Source organism: Varanus komodoensis, unplaced genomic scaffold (genome assembly GCF_004798865.1).
Source record: "Varanus komodoensis strain SLA01 unplaced genomic scaffold, ASM479886v1 scaffold12, whole genome shotgun sequence".
Lineage (NCBI taxonomy): Eukaryota > Metazoa > Chordata > Lepidosauria > Squamata > Varanidae > Varanus > Varanus komodoensis.
This window is the reverse complement of record NW_025335349.1, coordinates 25065909-25084834: the sequence shown is the minus strand read 5'-3', so window position 1 is coordinate 25084834 and position 18926 is coordinate 25065909. Positions and strand designations below refer to the sequence as shown.

At 43.3% G+C, this 18926-nt stretch overlaps 1 protein-coding gene across 2 annotated transcripts in view; it reads right to left on the bottom strand.

Moving 5' to 3' along the window:
• The window catches only part of ANKRD52 (ankyrin repeat domain 52), a 76384-nt gene that overhangs the window by 16067 nt on the left and 41391 nt on the right, over window positions 1-18926 (bottom strand). Inside the window, exons 15-27 of one of the 2 annotated variants that reach the window (XM_044421910.1) lie at window positions 18686-18763; window positions 17859-17970; window positions 16947-17018; window positions 16424-16625; window positions 14758-14845; window positions 13083-13200; window positions 12197-12416; window positions 11289-11376; window positions 10069-10152; window positions 8674-8819; window positions 6046-6128; window positions 3896-3978; window positions 1739-1863 (exon numbers count right to left, since the gene is read on the bottom strand). In XM_044421910.1, the coding sequence (XP_044277845.1) occupies window positions 1739-1863; window positions 3896-3978; window positions 6046-6128; window positions 8674-8819; window positions 10069-10152; window positions 11289-11376; window positions 12197-12416; window positions 13083-13200; window positions 14758-14845; window positions 16424-16625; window positions 16947-17018; window positions 17859-17970; window positions 18686-18763 (1499 nt within the window). The remainder of the gene's footprint in view (window positions 1-1738; window positions 1864-3895; window positions 3979-6045; window positions 6129-8673; window positions 8820-10068; window positions 10153-11288; window positions 11377-12196; window positions 12417-13082; window positions 13201-14757; window positions 14846-16423; window positions 16626-16946; window positions 17019-17858; window positions 17971-18685; window positions 18764-18926) is intronic. The other variant, XM_044421911.1, reaches the window with a different exon arrangement.

Sequence of the window (18926 nt, the reverse complement as noted above, 5' to 3'; positions counted from 1 at the left end):
ACTGAGGAAGGGCAAGAAAAGAAAGGGGTAAACATCCCAAGTGCAGTATTACCATATTCTTAGGGGGAAGCTAGCAAATCACCACAAATACTAAAGAACCTAACAGCCTCTCCTATAATTTACAGTTTGGCCCTAAACTCTTTTATGTTGTCATTATTCGTACACACCAAGAGTTGTTTCATCAGAGAGCTGCTAGTGGCTGAAAGGCAGTAACACAAATAACACCCACCATGCCTGAGTTGCAAACCTGCAAATCTGCCCAGGGAGCCATATGGCTAAGCATTTGGAATAAAAACCCAATAGATACATAGATCCAATATATAAACCCATTCAGATCACCCTCCTTCCCTTTCCTAAGTTTGCAAACACTTTTCCACAGCTCCTGTTTAACCAATGCAGTCAGATGATATTCAGGCAACCTACACATGAGCAGTGTGGTCTAACATTCTGAGGGAAGGCAGATGGAGAGTCATTTCGCTAGCTGAACATCCTCAGCAGTGATATCTTTTCTGTCCCACCACCCACTTTCAGCAGCATGCATTTAAAGTAGGGCTGTAGAGCCCTTTGCAGCTTGAGGGCAAAAGGGACAAAACAAAACACTGCAAGTGGCTGGGAGGAGGAGACAGGGTCTTCTGAGGAACTCTGGTGGGTCAACTCTGCTGCAAAGGATTTGTTTGATCCTAAGTAAAGAAGTATCCAACCCAATGCAAGTGCAATCAGCTTTGAAGAAGACTGCATCCTTAATGGCTCTTTTTATCCCTTATCTAATGAACATCATGTAAGGAGGAGGGGAGAAATGCACTGCCTAGCCTTTCTCTCCTGAGGTTCTGCTGGCCCCCAGGCCTTGGGGTTGATGTTGTGCAGCAGCAAAGCAAAGCTGCTGCACCCACAAAGGCTTCCCTTGCAATTTGGATGGGCACAGCAGGGTCCTTCCTGCCAGCCAACTGTCAGCCCCAACAAATGGAGTGTGATGGGGCCAGGAACATGTCTCCACTCGCCACCTCCTGCTACTTTAATTGAACAGGACCTGTGTGTCTTGCAAAAAGGGTGCACACTTGAGACACTGCAGTGAAGCCAACTGAAAGTGGAACGTGTGGCTTTTCAAATCTTTTAAAACCTTTACTTGCTGCAGAAAAATCATTCTGTTGGAATTTGAACTTCCACGGAATTTCACAGGATTACATGCGTGGTACCACAGAAACCAATCACCCACCAAAGACCAGATTAAGGATATGACCACTAAGATTAGGAATGTGGTCGTGCTGAGATACTCTGAAAGGTGGACCAAAACTCTGTATTGGTATTATGTAAGACATAAGCAAATGCTCGCCCATCCACTCAAGGAGGACATTCTTACTTCATCTACACTGAACAGATTTCACGAAATGATAAAGGGCCCACTTGCATGTAATGACAGGAAATCATGGCTTGATGCTGTATTGTGTTCTGTGTGCATCCACTTTCCATCATCAAGCTCTGTTTGGCCTTGTTACAGGCTGTTGTGTGATGTGTGAACAATCCAAAATTAATCTAAGAACTACTGGTAGGTTAATTTTAGGCTGTTTAACCTACAAACAGCTCAAGGTTTCTAGGTTCACACATCATGTAACACTGGAGGCTGATTATGCAAAGTGGAAGAGGCTCACATGCAGCAAGGCAAAACACAGTTTACTTAACCTAGGTTTTCGCACTGTTACATCTGAACTTGGTCACACTGTGCTGTCTCCAACTTGCTCACCCAGAAGAGCTTCCAGGTTTGAAGAATACGCACCTTCTTCATCCACAGCAAGCACAGTGGCACCTCTGCTCAGCAGAGCCTGAACAACAGAGGCCAATCCATTTCGAGCTGCAATGTGGAGCGGCCTGTGCATAGCAGGAAGAGAAAGCAGGCTGCATTACTGAACAAATCTCATGGGAGGCAGATGGAACCCATCTCTTCTAACTGATGGCGTTCAAAGCTCATCTGACTTGCATTCCAAAAGAAGATAGCCAAGACTACTATCCCATAAGAGGAAAAAACACATAACCATTTCATCTGTGGATGGAAAATGCTTCCCCAATCTTTCCTTTGTAACACCTGGAAAGATTGCACAGCCTGCTTTCCACAACAAATGTTAACTCTATTCAATTTTTAGAAGCATATGACAGCAGTTTAAAAGTTTAAGAGAATATAATTGGCTGTAGGCTGGTCTGCTGAAGAACCAGGGGACCTGATATCATGAGATTATATCACTGATAGTTGCCCCATAAACAGATTGGTTATCATCAACTCACAACAAAGCATTAGTGCCTGGCAAGAGCAGCCAAGACTTCTGCTTCAGCACACACTTTTCGGACAAACTACAGGAAACTCAGGAAAGTCAAGTGAAAAATCCAAGGCAGACTTGGACACATGGACCTCCAGATGTTGGTGGACTGCAACTCCCAGCAGCCAAAGCCACCATAACCAATGGTGAGGGATGACAGAAGTTGCAGTCCAGCAACATCTGGAGTGCCACCAGTTCTTCATCACAGTCTAAAGCCTAAGCTTAGAGGAGGGATTGTTGTACAGCACATTTTTGCATACAGATTCCCAGTTCAATCCAACATCCTCAATTAAGTGGGGTGGGGGAAGAATCAGGCAGGAGGTGTTAGGAAAAAGAGTTCTGCCTGTGATCATAGGGAGTTGTTGCCAATCAGAATAAGCAATACCTGGGAAAATTTGGTTCTTCCTATGGGAAGCTTTACTTTGGTGAACAGGACAGAAGAAGCATCAGATATCTTCTTTGTTTTTTTAAGTCCTTTATTTTAAAAAAGCAACAACCCTGCCTCAAAGAACACAATGAACACCCACCATTTTCACAACTGCCTATGTCCCATGGATGTCATTTATTTCACCCAGGCTCCGAAATGTCCACTGTTCCTGAAACTCTGACCTGGTAGCCTGACTCCTACTTTAGTGACAATATTTCAGCTGAAAGCAACCAAATACAGGTATCCCTTGATTAATGCTTTTAATTGATTACACAATATTGCCACATATATCACAACCATGTTAATCAAATCAATGGCACAAATTATAAGCCTTACTATTTGCCTTCCTAAGTACAGGCAAAGAGTTCCTCTTACATCTTTGTAAAGCCCTTGGGTTCTCAGTTCGGTGGACAAGCAGCGGATTCAGTTTAAAATTTCCATTTGCATTCCCTCCAAGCGTAATAGTTATCCAATCTTCTGATACTTTATAGCCAGGATGCACTGCTTGTTTTGATATAAAATTTCTAGATGGCAGTTTTTTCCAGTATAGGGAGGTTTCATCCACAATGAAAATTTGGCGGTAATCGTAATTATTTTCAATAATCTTCTGCAGCTCAGCAGGAAATGCAGATACAGAAACTTCATCAGCTCTTTTAACTATATCAGGTTTTGTATCTAAGGATGTCAGTTTCCTTTTCCTTTTTTCACTTGATGGCTGCATGCTCTGATTTCTTGACATAGTCAATGAGTTCTAGAACTCATGATGAAAAATTGGAGTTTGCAATACAAACACCACCACCATTGGACTTGCAGGAGCCCTGAGATCACGGTTGGGTGGGAAGAATGATGTCATGATGTCCATGACTGTTCGTGGCAAATTTTAAAAGGTGCACTAATTAAAACTCTGTCGCATATATCAAGGGATTGTCACAATTAATTTTACAGTGTTAATCAAAACTGCATTAAGCAAGGGATACCTGTATATAGTTCACTCATACACACAAGAGACACTTGCAATTTTAGAGTTACCTAACAAGACATGTTTTTGTTGACCCATTTCAAGATATGTACTGTGTTACTTGGTAGAAAACATCACTGGGAAAAACATCACTGGGACAGGGGAGAATGATTTCTTATTTCCAGCAGCTGTGCAAATACTCACATCTGCAGAGCACTGTTAGTTGCATTGATAAGGCCAAGGTCTTGGGTTTCCCCCAGAATCAACAAGGCACACTTTTCATGACCCTGGAAAAAAGATAAATTGTTTAAATTAATGTTTTTATTTTTAAAAAAACTGGTGTCTTTCCTACATTGCATTCCACTCCATGCCTTAATTCTGATGATGAACATTATTTGGGTTTTCTCTATCCATCTCATGCACACATCTCCTCTAGTTATGGTTTGTGGTTTTGTCCAAGGTGGGTAAACTGGTTGTCATGACCAAGTATCATTTAGAAAAAAAACCTGGAAACAGTTAAGAGAACAAAAGAGAAACAACAAGCCCCCATAGCATGTTTCTCATCCTCAAAACAATGGACCAGTTCACACATAGCAGAAAATTAATTAATACATAGTTTACCATGCACAAACAAGCTGTTTCCAACAACAAACCATGTGTTAGGCCAGCGGTCCTCAACTTTTTCAATAGGGGGCCAGATGAAAGGCTGCGGTGACCGTCGTGAGGTGGGGGTGCCTGGGGGCACAGGCCGGGGAGGTGCCGTTGGGCGAGGCAGAAACGGGCATGCGTGGCGGTGGCTGGCTGGCTTGCTCGGAGATCTCCCAGCGAGCCCAAAACCATCTCCGAGCGAGCAAGCCACCACCTCCCCACCCACACTGCAAGGCAGCGGCAAGCGTGCATGTACGGGAGGCAGGCGGTGGGCTTGCTCACTCAGAGACCATCTCTAAGTGAGCAAGCCACCGCCTCCCCGCCCGCACAGCAAGTGCGCATGTGGGCGGTAAGCGGTGGCGCAGGCCGGATGGATGGTCATGGCTGGCTGGATCCGTTCCGCGGGCTGTAGTCTGAGGACCCATGTGTTAAGCAGTGGATTTTTTAGCCCTGAATGAAGTCAGCACTCTGGTTCTTAATTAAAAGTGGAAGTAATGGGGATACAGGAGGCAATGCTTGTGCTTTTGCACAGCAAATCGTGATCTGCCATCACACACAAGCCAAGCCAATAGTTTAGAAGTTCAGAGCATGAAAACTGGGAGTGCATACTATGTCTGAAAAGGAATGCTGCTATCAAAAACTGTTCTGCACTGCCCCCTTGTGAGAAAAACACAGTTTACCTTTTGCTGTATGGGAGTGGGGATACCACAACTTGGGGAGTAATTTCTTAGATATTGCTCAAGAACGAAAGAGCAAAAGGAATGGTGGCTCTTTATCTCTTTATTTTAGTGCCTCTCTATATATCCTATATACCTTTTTCACGTTATTTATTATGTATAATGTTGTGCTGATACTGGCAAATCTGATTTGTTCCAATCCAATTACCAGAAGTAGGCAGAGGAATTGTTGTTGCTCCCACAGATTTATCTCTAGGAGAGGCTTGCATATGCACATTTTTAAAAAGTCTAAGGAATTTTGCACATTTCATTCTATTTTTACATAATTTGTACATTCTGATACAATATGCTGAAATAACACTCATTTGCTCATTTATTCAACTTATGCTAATTGGCCCCTGAAAAGCATGTGGACCTGGTGCTACTCGTATAAAATCAGTGGATCTGAACAAATTGGTTGATTTATGCAGATTTCCTTAGCAAGTTTTTAAAGAAAACATAGAAAGTGAGTCATGACTTGCCCCATAGCAAGCTGGTGCCAGCACAGAGCTGAGATCTGAAAGGGTGAGTCTTGATAATCTGTTACAATTTCACACACACCCTATCAGATTCCTCACACATCCCTAATTGTACAAAGATCCTGTACACAATGTATTGAAGTCTGTACTTTTCTAAAGAAAGTGGACAAACTCTTGTCTACTTAGCAGTTGGCCTACACCACCAAATGACCGTGCTGCACCTTCCCAAGGCAAATGGGGAAGAAAGAGCAAAACAGAAAAAAGTTCATGGCCTTCAAATTTTGTAGAAATTCAAACATTTGGGAACAAAGTGAACTAATCAAATTTTACTACTATCTTATGGATTTTCCTGGGGTTTTTAAAAGGTAATTTGGATTACTTTCAGGGACAAAATACAGGGGTGTTTCTCAACTCAAAGAACACAGGATCCCTTCCAGCAATAACTCAAATAGCTATACAGAAGGCCACTGCCCAAAGTGCCTCGTGCAAGTCTCAGCCATGGGTGCTGTACCTTACTGCAGGCCAGGTGAAGAGCTGTGTTCTTGTTGACATCCAGCACAGTTAAATCTGCTTTTGCTCTGTACAGCAAAAACTCTGAAAATGAATGGAGAGGCAAAGTGAGAAATGGACAACTTTATGCATTAAAGTACTTACTATCAAGCTTTTCAGATCAAAGAGCCCCTCAAAGTAGTGAAAACCTTGAACAATCAAAACAATTAAAAACAGCAGCCAACAGTAGAAAAGTCAGATGAAGGAGCAGAGCTGCAAGCTCAGCCCCAAGCCTCCTGGACAGAAATGTTCCCCATGCTCAAGAGGCTGGCTCCAAATGCCCGCTTCTGACACAACCTGGCCTGTGTCTCTCACTGGATGGCCCACAACAAAAGGGGTTGCGGTAAGGCAGAAACAGCCCTAGACCGGGGATGGTGATCATGTGACCGTGCAGCTGTTAGACTACAACTTCCATCCTCCATGACTATTGGCCATGCTGACTGGGTGCTGACAGCCACTGAAATCCAACATCTAAGGATCTCTTCAAGCCACAGAATCCACACCTATATGCTTTCTTCCCAGGACAGAGAGAGTTATCATACTACCACTTTATGATACTTCCTTTCCATCTTCCTTTTCAAGGGAAAACATACTCACCCCTCAGCCAAATTAACTGCTACATTTCCCTATACATTATTTGCCTTTATGCATTATAAAGCTTGTGTGTACATGCATGTGTGTATGTTTCTGAGCATTTATGTGCTGAAGATGCAAACATGCTTCATCAGTCTAGCCCAGATATAAGGAACCTGTGGGATATCAATCCAATGAATGAAGAAGCATTTAAGCCATCTAAGCTCAAGGATGAGGAACCTGAGGGTCTTGTCTAGCCCACTGGGCTCCACAACCCAGCCAGAAAGTACTGCCTCTTTTTAACCACCATACCCTTGTGCTTTTTCTCCTGCCTCAGATTCTTTCTTAGCTGACTAGCACTGCACTTACAATGCCACTGCTCAACTCACAATCACTGCCCAAAGAGAAACATGATCTAGAAAGAGCCAAAGAAAGCTGCCAAGCAATCCCCACTGCCACTGCTCCTCCTGCCAGCTGCCTTATGGTGCAGCAGTCCCAGCGCTGCGGTCTTGGGAGGTCCTTCTCTTCTCATACAGACAGTGGCAGGAGCAACAGCCTTAGTCATGTGGCCCTGACCCCTTCATGTGCCCAGCTGGCATCAACACCCTCATCTCAACCATGCCAATATACATGTCTGCATGTGGGCACACTGCACTGGCAGTTTTCCAAAGGGGAGGACAAGAGGAGAGTAAGAATAGGTGCACACATAATCCTCACACCATACAGGCTGCTATATGAAGTAGAAGTATCAAAGTATCACAATCTCCCGTTCTTTCTATATGTGTCTGCCCATCCCTGCCTCCACTTTCTAATCAGTGAGAAATTGGGAAAGAAAACAGGCATGAGGGATCATAGTTTGTTTGGATGTTGGTTCAAGGGAAAGAAAGGGAATGGAATAGAACATGATGGAATGGGGCAAGAGGGGAAAAATACGGAAGCCAAGGTTTATAGGTAAAGGACACAACAGGCCCTGCCCCTGCTTGCAGAAAAGTGGGAATGGGAAGACTAAATGCCACATGTCCTGACTGACTCCAAGCCAAATCCTATGTACATTTATAGACATTACTATTCACTTAAAATAGGATTGGCCAGTTTGCCCTTACCCTACCTACTGCTAGAATGCACCCTACAGACCTTTCCCAGGCCGGAATTCAAATGGGCTGAAAGGGGCTCCCTATGCTTGGTTTAGATATCTGTTAATGAGACACATAATTATGGTGCTGATAATTATCTTGGAAAGAGACATCTCTGTGGGGTTATTACAATTGCAGGGTTGCTATACCTCAGTGATGAATCAAGCATCAGGCAGGCTCCTGAACATTTTTCCAAATTCATCTCCTGGGGGTAAGGTGATTCCGCATTCAAATAATCAGTGGAGCTCCCAGTTTGGTCCCCACACTGAGGACAGGATGAAGCAGCCCATGCCAGGTCTTTTATATTGGGTCTTTTACAGCTTTTATATTATTAGAAAGACAATCATTCTGTATTATACTTTCGCCACTATGGGCATATGCGATAATGGTGGGTGAATATATTTGAATAATTTGTACTAGGTAACAAAATGTCTTGGATTATTTGCGGAGGTGAAGAGTGGGAGACAGAGTACATTTGTCCAAGAACTACTCCTAATTTCTCCCTATGAAGTAACTCAGGCTGGGAAGTAGGGGAGAAGAAGGAAAGGAACAATCAGGCCCCAAAGCGGTTATTTTGACAGTCTTGTTCATTTAAAAAGCCTGAAGAAAACCAGCTGTAAAAACTACTAAAGATGTGCATCTTTTATAAGAGAAGTAGTCAAATATCAATTAAAAATGCTTTAGCAGGAAATGCCAGATATAAGTCTCAGGCTTGAGTCTGACTATCTGGACTTTTCAAAGATGCATATCCAGCATTTTCCTAGCACCTATTTTATAACACCAACTTGGAATAAGCAGACCTCAGGAAGGAACATAATTTGGCGGTGGGAGTAGGGGAGGGAAAGACAGGCATTAAGCAGAAATGTAGAGGATTCACTACACACCAACGGCGGCCATCTGGCCATTCTCAGCAGCCATCATCAGAGGGGTCCTTCCCAATTGGTCTGTCACATCTACCTCAGCCTGGTGGCGCAAAAGCAGTTGTAAACCATGGATGTTGTCTGCAAAGGCAGCAGCGTGAAGGGGGGTCCTAGAATGAGAAGAATTTTTTTAAAGACCAATCATTTTCCTTCCTATATAAGATGGTTGTAAATTAAGACATTCAGTTCATACTCAACTCCTGCATGTGGGTTATCATGTTGTTTGAACTAAGTCACTGTAACTGGCCAAAATACAACTCCTCCCAGTATCATTTTGCTTCTTCAGGAGCTGAGTGCTCTCCTACTGCCTACACTCTTGGCTAGACAAGCTGCCTGGAGAGTTTTTACCCTAAGGCAACCTATAAATATTTTAAGCAGGAAAATGGACATCACAGAAGAGGCGTGGCAGACCAAAAAAAATAGCACTTTTCTTCCCTGATCAGTGACAATAAGAAAGTGCATGATTCAATTCCTTCACAGAGGGGGTTTCCCTACCCTCATTCTGCTTCACTGGCTGCTACTTAAAGAGCAAGGAAAGGGAAGAGTGATGTTACACTTCACTGTATGTTACTGAATGAAGGGAGGAAGATAAGGGAGGCCGCTGAGTTTGAGGAGAGCCACAATCTCCTGTAATGTTTACTACCCCTCCAAGAAACTGGTAGCAAAGTAGAGAACCAAACTCAGTTCTTTAATGTTTAATACCATTGGAACATAAAACCTAAGAACATAAAAAGAGCAGTTGTGCTGTATCAGACTAAAGTTCTACTTAGTCTAGCAACTTGTTCTCAAGGTGGCCAACCAGATACCCAATGGGAAGCCCACAGGCAGGACACAAAGGCAATGAGGCTTCAGCAACTCACTTTATAGGGCATTCTGCTTCTGGTTTTGGAGGCCTTTCCTTCATGAATTTATCTAGTAGCCTTTCAAAATGGTCTAAGTTGGGGTCTGTCATAACATCTTGTAGCACAGATGAACTGTGCATTGTGAGAAAAGGTCTGTTCTGACTCTTCCACCGCTTCACTCAATGGTTCTGTGTTCTATCACAACACAAGAAGCATGTGGGACTACTATCACCACCTTGCTTCTCTAGTGCAGCCCTCCCCAACCTGGTGCCTTCCAGCTACATTTGGACTGCAACACCCAGAATTCCCAGCGGGATGGGAATTCTGGGAGCTGTAGTTCAAATGCTGCTGAAGGCCACCAGGTTGGGGAGGGCTGATTTAGTATCTCTATCACTTGAAGTGAAGCTTCCTATTCGAACAATGTCTGGCGCAGTGACGTCTGATGCATTCCAGGAGGAGACACCACAACTGGAAGTGTCCACCAAAGTGCAACCAGAAGGAGTGCGCGCTCACTCACCTTCCTTTGGCATCTCTGCTATTAACAATCTTGGCACCCAATGCTTCCACAAGCATTTCAGCAGTGCCATCCTGGTTGTTAATTCTACAAAAGGAAGGAAGTGTGAGAAACAAATGAGTTAGTGAAGCTCAGCCACGCTTTCCTCTGTAAGGTGTCAAAAGGAGCACAGCTGGAAATGCGGCACATCGCAAGCAAACATTATGCATGTTTTGGCAACAGAGCACATGCTCCAGCTGCAGCAGATCCAAGGCTCAGTCCTAGGTATCCCTATCTGCAAGGCCTGTGTGCAGCAGGGCTGGGAAGGGGCCTCTGCTCAATGCCTTTTGAGTATCGGACAAACTGGGACCAATTAACATTCTAACTGGAGATAAAGCAGTTTCATAAAGTATGTACTGGAAATTCATGGAACATTAGAGAGATGGGAGAAACATTTACAAACAAACCAAAATGCCTTCTTTGCAGCTTCCCCAGCTATGAATTTCCTTTATCCTGGAAGCTCATGCAACCTAAATTTGAACAGTACTTCAAAAGCTCTCTTTCAGCAGGCTTACAGAGATCAAAGTTAAGCCAGGAGAGGCGGGAACTTTTAATAGTATTTTAATGCAACCAGTTGTTGCCTTTACTTCTGAGCCTGTTGACATCCTGGTCACAACATCCTGGTCACAACAGGATCCACAGTTGAAATGCATTCTTCCCAATAGAGGTCCCCAGATGCTGCTGGACTGCAATTCCAACATGACTGAATGCCCTTGCTGGCTGTGGGTGATGGGGGTTGTAGACAAACACCACAGTAGTCCAGTTTGAGATTGGTTTACCTTTGGTGGTCCCTAGATGGGAAACTCTGGACACTGTAGTTATAGGAAGGGATAAGGATAAAACATGCTCCATAGTTGGTAAGAGTCTGTTACTCTCAGGATTGTGTGTGTGTGTGGCGGGGGGAGGCAAACAAACAGTAATGTTCATTGTTTATACGTGATATCATTGGCTTATTTAGCATAAGTCGTGTGCTATTTGCTGCATGCTACATGATGATAATAATATGGCCCCTGCATATATATCATCTAAAAATCACTCAGGACAATAACTAATCATCGCAAAAAGAGTTTATAGAAAGGTTGCGGCTCAGTCTCATATCACAAAATTCACCCCTCTTGCTTCAAGTGTTACATATGTACATCCCTTGAACCCCTCCAAAAGCCCAAGAGCAAACCATGACTTACACTGCACAGTGCAATGGAGTAAAGGGATTTCCTTCTAGGTATGCAAATGGATTGTGTTCAAGTAACAATTCAAGACAATCTTCATGCCCTGGCAAAAGGACAGAAGAGGCAGGAGAAATGATCAGATCACCGTCTACTTCCATGAAATTATCAGTAGAATCCAGAGATACCTTTGCTCAATTTGACCCTTTTTCAAATCATTCAGATGCTCTCTGAGAATGGTACTAACTGGGAATGGTACTAACTGGGAAAGGTAACTAACTAACTGGGAATGGTACTAACTGGGAAAGTGGTAGCCAGGAGTTTCTGTGGCTTGCTTTTACGAGCAAGCTATAGCACAGGCTATATGCACATGTCACACCGGGCCAAGCATTCCAACTTAACAAGCCTACTCAAGACGATTATAAGCAATCCTAGTAAATTCCAGGTGCTTTGCAGGTGATCTTCAATGAGAAGGTCAGTAATGGCAGGCGAGTTTGTTTCTCTGAAAGACAGCTTGCCTGCCACTATCAAATTCTCGTGCAATATGCAGCTGTAGATTATTGACTTCACATGAGACTGAACAGGAATGGCCAGTGCAAAGTAGAAATCAACTGTACATCCTAGAAGGTTTAGCACCGTGCTGAGACCCTGGAGCAGATGAGTGACTCTAGGTTGGAAATTTGGGAAGAAAAAAATACTGTTCTATCAGTATTTCAATCTCTTAGAAATGAGGGAAGGACTGCACAAATGTTGGGAAAGCACCAAGCACCTTGGGTTTCTGCACCCCTGCACTGTATGTCTGGTGTCCTAACAGTGGCCCTACTGAACTAACTTCTCCTTGGACTGGCGTTCTCCAAGGACTGACTTCCTCCATTTTGCCACAAGAAAAGACAGCTTGAATTGTGCCAAGAATTCAGCATCCTTACCACTGTAAGAAGCCCAGTGCATTGGTGAGTAGCCACTATAGTCCACCACAGAGTCCAGAGGGTCAGTAGAGAGCGCTGCCTGCAGCAAGGTCCTCAGGATTTCAGAATGCCCACACACCGAGGCAAAATGGATTGGGGTCCGGCCCTTGAAATCCCGACACAATACAAAGGCATCATGGTCCAGCAGTGCTGCAAGGCAGTCTTCACAGCCAGTCACCGCCTAGAAACAAAGGATGAGAGAAATGTGCTCAACCTACATACTTGTAGCACTGTACTATAAGGAATCTTGACAGTGCCAGCCTGGTAATGCAGAAATTTGCCTTGAGTAGCATATCAAGGTCTGCAAGAGAAGTTCAGGTAGTAATTTTACTTGAGGCACATGGAAGAGACCAGAAAAAAACCTGCTGGAACCCCCTCCTGGAATTTACAAATCATTGCAGAACAACAGGTAGTTTCTTACTAAGCAACAATCCATATATCATACTAACAATATCAGCACAACTTGAGACTATGATTAGCTGGACAGTCTTTCTAGACCCTTCTTTTCCTCTCTTTCAACCTATTCTGATGCACTTCTTTTGCCACTCAGATTATAACTGCTCCTAACAATCAGGCACATGCAGCTCCTCACAAACATTCAAAGAGGATATTGCAAGCACACTCCTTGGAATTGCATACCCAGTCTGCCAAGCCAATGATCTGGAACAGACAACGACTGACCCAATGCATCTATCTACACATCAGCTGAAGGTTTGGAATTATTAACTTAGGTTTACACATCCATGACTAAAGGGTCAAATAGCAGATCTCTCACAGTCAAGACATTTAGGGTATCTATCAGCTAGATGGCTACACCCATGACTACAGGAACACTTCTTCCACTCACCCCTCGGTGCAGTGCAGTCCTGCCTCTTCTGTCAGCTGCATCCACTGTGGATCCCTTCTCTAATAAGAGATGGACACAATCTACATGGCCATTCATGATTGCCAACATCAACGGGGTTCTAGGAGAAAAGAAGGAGTGGCTCAGGAATAGCACAACTAGCAGAGGTAGGGCTGAATTGGCTCATCCCTGCTTTAGTGCTAGAGGACTTCCATTCCCAGCTTTATGGAAGGGAAAAGTGGAAAGAGGAAAGAGAAGAACTGCATGATTAAAATGGGTAGGTTAAAACCAGGGCTGACTCCAATTCTAAGCAGGGTTTCAGGAGAAAATGAGAGTTTTAATGATCAAATCAGCAGTAGCTGGAAAGCCAATTAGAAGGTCTTATCTGTAGTAGCTATGTAGATCTTTTGTTGTAAATCAAGTTTAGGTGGGAGTAAGGATCTCTAGTTGCTATCTTCAGCTAATGGAGAGGGAGAAAAACCAAAGGCCAACACAGAAGCAATCACCATCACAGAATAAGGAAGCTCCCAGCCCTTATTAGTGCCTAGCAAAGGGCAAGGTCTTTCACTTATCTGTGGTTTCTTTCATATCAAAGGACAAGGTGCTCCTGTCTAAGGATTTATATTGTCTAGTTCAGGGTACACAAACCTTTTGACCCTAATGGTAGCCCTGAGGGCTGTGCCCATGTAGGTGCAAGATGGCTGAAGGAAGGGGAGACTTACATTCAATGGGCATCATAGCGTTTGTACCGCCACGAGCAGCGAAAACAGCAATGCTCGCTGTTGCTGCATCATGTGGAAGGGAGGTGTCGGCTTCAGCTACTCCTCAGCCTTGGGGATACCAGCTGACATTGCTGCTTCTGTGTGGTCATTAGTGATGTAGAAGCAGCAGTGCTTACTGGGAGTGAGGGGGAAGTGGCCCTGAGAAGGAGTTTTCTGGGGGCCAGAAAACATGCATGCAAGTGCTACATGTGGCCTATGAATTGTGCATCCAATACAGACAAGCAGAAGTACTCCTAGGCTAGGGTGACTCCTGCCATCAGCACCTGAAGGGACTATCCGTGGCCTGACAGGACTGTATTTTGAGGTTATGAATTTAAAAAGTTTTGTTTCTGCATTCAAACAATATAAAATGGCTTGGGTGCCTTGGCAGAAAGCTGGTACAGAAATGTAAAAAGTAGCTGAGGTAAGTGTATTGTGTGTCTGAAAAAAATGGAAGTTCTGCAAAGTAATTTGGATTTCAAAAGCTCTATGGTTTATTCAAACAAATGTGAATCTTAGGCTTTCTCTGTCTCTCTAATAGTTAGCATTCTTTACTCTGGTTTTGTTGGGTTAAATGGGGAGCTATGAAGATATGGCCTCTCAAATCTTGTTCAGAAATTATTTCAGCAAACGTGACTCATATTCTTTAAAATGTATCATCACAGGCATAAGGGTTAGAAACTTGTTCTCCTTTATAATGAAAGATGATACTTTTGCGAAACTGGATTCTGTACCCAATACTACTTTCTGCAAGTTGTTTGCACTCTGACAGAATCATATACCCAGCCTTGCCCATGATTACTTTCTACTTTCCCTGAATAACAAAGCTACTATTAGCCCTGCTTGTCTTCAGGAACAGAAGGACTTCCAGCCTGGGCAAGCAGAAATTAGCGGAACATAAATCAGTGAAAACATACTGTCCATGGAGGTCCATGACATCTGTGATGTCGACTCTCTCCCCACTGTCAATGAGAAGATGTAGGGAATCCGTATTCCCATAGGCAGCTGTGAAACATGTAAAAGGAAGGACAACAGAAAAATTACCCATCACATAATTTCTCTTAAGAACGTAAGAAAAGCCATGCTGGATCAGAACACAGGTCTATCTGGTTCAGCTCTCTGCACACACGGTGGCCAACCAGCTTTGCACAGGAACCCTCAAGCAGGACAGGTACAGCTCCTCAGTAACTGGTGTATGCAAGCACTGCACCTCTGGTAAAGGAGGGAGCCCACAGCCAGCAAGGGCAGTAGCCACTGACAGCCCCCTCCTCCAGGAATCTGTCTATCACCAATTACTGCAGCAGTGAGTTCCACAGTTTTACAGTTCCTTTACTATATCGTGTGAAGAAGTACTTCCTCTTGTCTGTCCTCCCACCCTCCCACCTCCCACCCATCAGTTTCATGTGATGACCTTGGGTTTGTTGCAAGAGAGGGAGAAAAATGTCTCCTCCTGCACTCTCTCCACACCACACATTATTTTAAACATCTCTATCATACTTCCCCTCACTCATCCTTTTTTTAAGCTAAACAGTCCCACTTGTCATAGCCACTCCTCACAGGGGAGTTACTCCAGCCCCTGGATTATTTTTGTTGCCCTTCTCTGCACTTTTTCCAACTCAATAATGCCCTTCTTTGGGTAATGTGACCAGAATGAAGACAATATCCTAAGTGTGGTCATACCAAAGATTTTTATAAGGGGAATAAGATCTCGGCAGTACTATTTTCTATTCCATTCCAAATTATGCTAGCATGGAACTTGCCTTTTTCACAGCAGCGTGCACTGGGCTGACATTTTCACTGAGCTATCTACTACTACCCGAAGATCCCTTTCTTGCTCAGTCACTGCCAGCTCAGTTTCCATCAGGATATTCTTGAAGTTAGGATTTTTTGCCCCAACATGCAGTACTGTACACTTGCTTATAACAAACCGCATTTGCATTTTGATGCCCATTCTCTCAGAGATATTGCTTTGGAGCGTCTCGCAATCCTTTTTGGCTTTAACCAGGCTCAATAGTTTGATGTCATCAGCACTTCACTTCACTGCTTCCTCCTAATTCCAGATCATTTATGAAAAGGTTGCATTGGTACTAATACAGAACCATGTAAGACTGCACTGCTTATATCTCTCCAGTGGGAGAAATTTCCATTTATTCTCACTATCTTCTGTTCTTTAACCAATTAGTGATCCAGAAGAGGCCACTCCTGCCTTTTTTCCCATGACTGCTTAGTTTGCTCAGGAGCCCCTGGTGAAAGACTTTGTCAAAAGTCTTTTGGAAGTCCAAGTAAACAGTATCTACTGGATTGTGCTTGATTACCTCCATATTGACACTCTCAAAGAACTCCAGTAAGTTGGTGAGACAGAACGTCCCCTTGCACAAGCCGGGTTGATTCTTTTTCAGCAGGGCTTGTCCCCCTAAAGTGCTTCTTGATTCTATCTTTATTAAACATTTTCAAGCAGTTTCTTCTAATAGTTTCTCAAACTGTGATTTCAACAAAGACCAAGTAAGTGCTCAAGTCATGTCTCTAAGAGTATCTAGGAGGAACAAAACCGGTGCCCCAACACAGCAAACACCATGCTTTCACCTGCAGCATGTAGGGGTGTCCACTTCTTCTTCTTTTCCTTCACAAGAGCAGAAGCACCATGACTGGTGAGCACCTCCACACACTCTGTGGAGCCCCTCTCCGTGGCAAGATACAGAGCCGTCCGCCCTTTGTGGTCCCGTACATCCAGGTTCACCAGGGTTTCGGCAAGTGTCTTCAGGGCTTCACAGTGACCATTATAGGCCTGGAACCAATGGCAACATTTAGTCAGTCTTGCCTCTTCTTGGCACAAGGCTGTCAATGTATCCTAAACATACTTTCTTAAAAGTAAATCCCCCAAATCTGATGGGGATTCATCATATTAAGCATTCTTAGGGTTTCAATCTAGATGAACTAAAGAGGATTCGATATGCCAGTGTCTGCCTAGATTTTAGCCTCTTCTCACTGTACCAACCATAACATGGGCACTCAAAAGATAATCACTGTAATTGTACAAACAAATCTCTTTACCATATAGGTACAGCGCACAATGCTGCAAATCCAAGTTTATGAGAGATATACTTACAGCTAAGTGCAAAGGGCTGACAGGAATGGTGCTTTCCACATCGTCCAGGCAGTTAAAAGACATTTCCAGGAGCTATAATAAAAGGGCACAAGGTCTATTCCCAAAGTATCAGTTGCACACTCGAAACATATTACTTTGACATCTTTCTAAAGGTATCTCCTTCATAAATGATTCTATGTCCAGGCTAATCACATACCTCAAAATATGATACACAGGAAGTTTTAACACTGTGAGCACTTATAGCGGTGATGGTCACTGTACATACCAGCTTACTCTCAATATAGCTATATGGATGTATGTTAATTTGTTGCTTCCAGTTTTCTAATGTTTTTGCTCACATTGTATTTGATTGTGATTTTATTTTGTAGTTGTTCAAATCATATCTGCTCTTAATTGTATTATTTTAATACAGCTGTGTGCTGCCCTGGGAGCTCCTTTTCAAATGCTCCCAGAATTGAAAGACTAGCTATTAGAGAAAGAAAAGAACAGGGAATGATTGCATTACTTTTATATGTGGATTTTGCAAAATGTATCAGGATGCAAAGTATATCTATTCAGAAAAAGATGCAATGGAAACCGATGACTATCTATAACCACCGTTCAAGAGTGACACTGACAGATCTTAAGATGTTTCATAAATAGGAGTACTGGAAAAACGAAGGTGCTGCAGGCTCTTGCCACACACAGTGGTTCTAGATGTACGTATACGCAGTTTTCTGTCTGCAGCATTCTATGGCTCTGTACTAAATGAGGCTCTGTGCAACCGAAATTACTTTACCTGGAAGCTGCTTTCAAATGTGGATTTTATTGTTAGCCACCCTGAGTGCAATTTTTTTTGGCAGAAAAGCATGCTATAAAATGAACAAACAAGTAAATAAGTGACTCAAATCTCAGAGCCCAATTTGACCGTACCAACTCAAGGTTCTGTCTGTTGCCATAGGCAGCTGCGTAATGAACAGCAGTGTATCCCTGCTTGTCCCGGAGAGATGGATCAGCACCGTTATCCAATAAGAACTCTAAACAACTGAAACAAACATAGTGAGATTAGGCCAAAAATGGAATCCCATGCATGTTTGGGACCTAATTTAGGCTCTGTCATGATATGTTATGACAACTGCATCTCAGAAGCCATATTTCTCTGTGAAGAAGGGAGATTCCCACACCCAAGACCAAAACACACAGCCTGCTGGATTCCAAGATAAGCTCAAATAAAGCATTTAATAAAACGCTTTCAACCCAAGGCAGAGACACGGGGAGGAAGAAAGACTCCTATGTTCTTCCCTATACTACTAGTGCATTTCAGTGCAAGAATGACACATAGAGGATTTAAAAATAGTAATCTAACATCCCTTTCCATATCAGAGATACGTCTAGTTGAATGCTTTATAAAAATCAAGTCAAAAACAGTGTTAGTCTCTATAACAAATCCATAAAGAATTCCTCAGTTATGAAAGTATATTTTATTTTAAAAATTAGAGGTGTGTTTCAATGTTCAGGCAGAAAAAGGGTACAAACTTGGCAAAAGGCTCAGTGAAAGCCACAATAAAGAAATTACCTAACAATGGATGCCCTTACCACAGACAGCACCACAAAAGGGTCCAAAGTGTTCAAGACTCAAAAAATGAGTCATGCTATATTAAATTTGATCTGGCATTCCAGCTGATAAATGGAAAGTGGGGAAAGGTGACAGTTGAACTTCTAAAGCTGGATGCCAAGGGAAGTCAAAATGTGCTACTCACAAGATTGCCTCCTTCAGTCGCGACTCCTTCAGTGGCTCTTCGTCAGTGTCATGGCTGTTTCCTGAATGAGTCTCAGCTCTGCAAATGGAGAAATCAGATCAGTTTTGCAGAAACAGAGCAGCCTTCCCCAACTCAGCACTCCAGTTATTTTGGACTACAACTACAGCATTCCTGACTATTGGCCACTGTGGCTGGGGCTGGTGAAAACTGAAATCCAAAACATTTGGAGGGCACCAAGTGA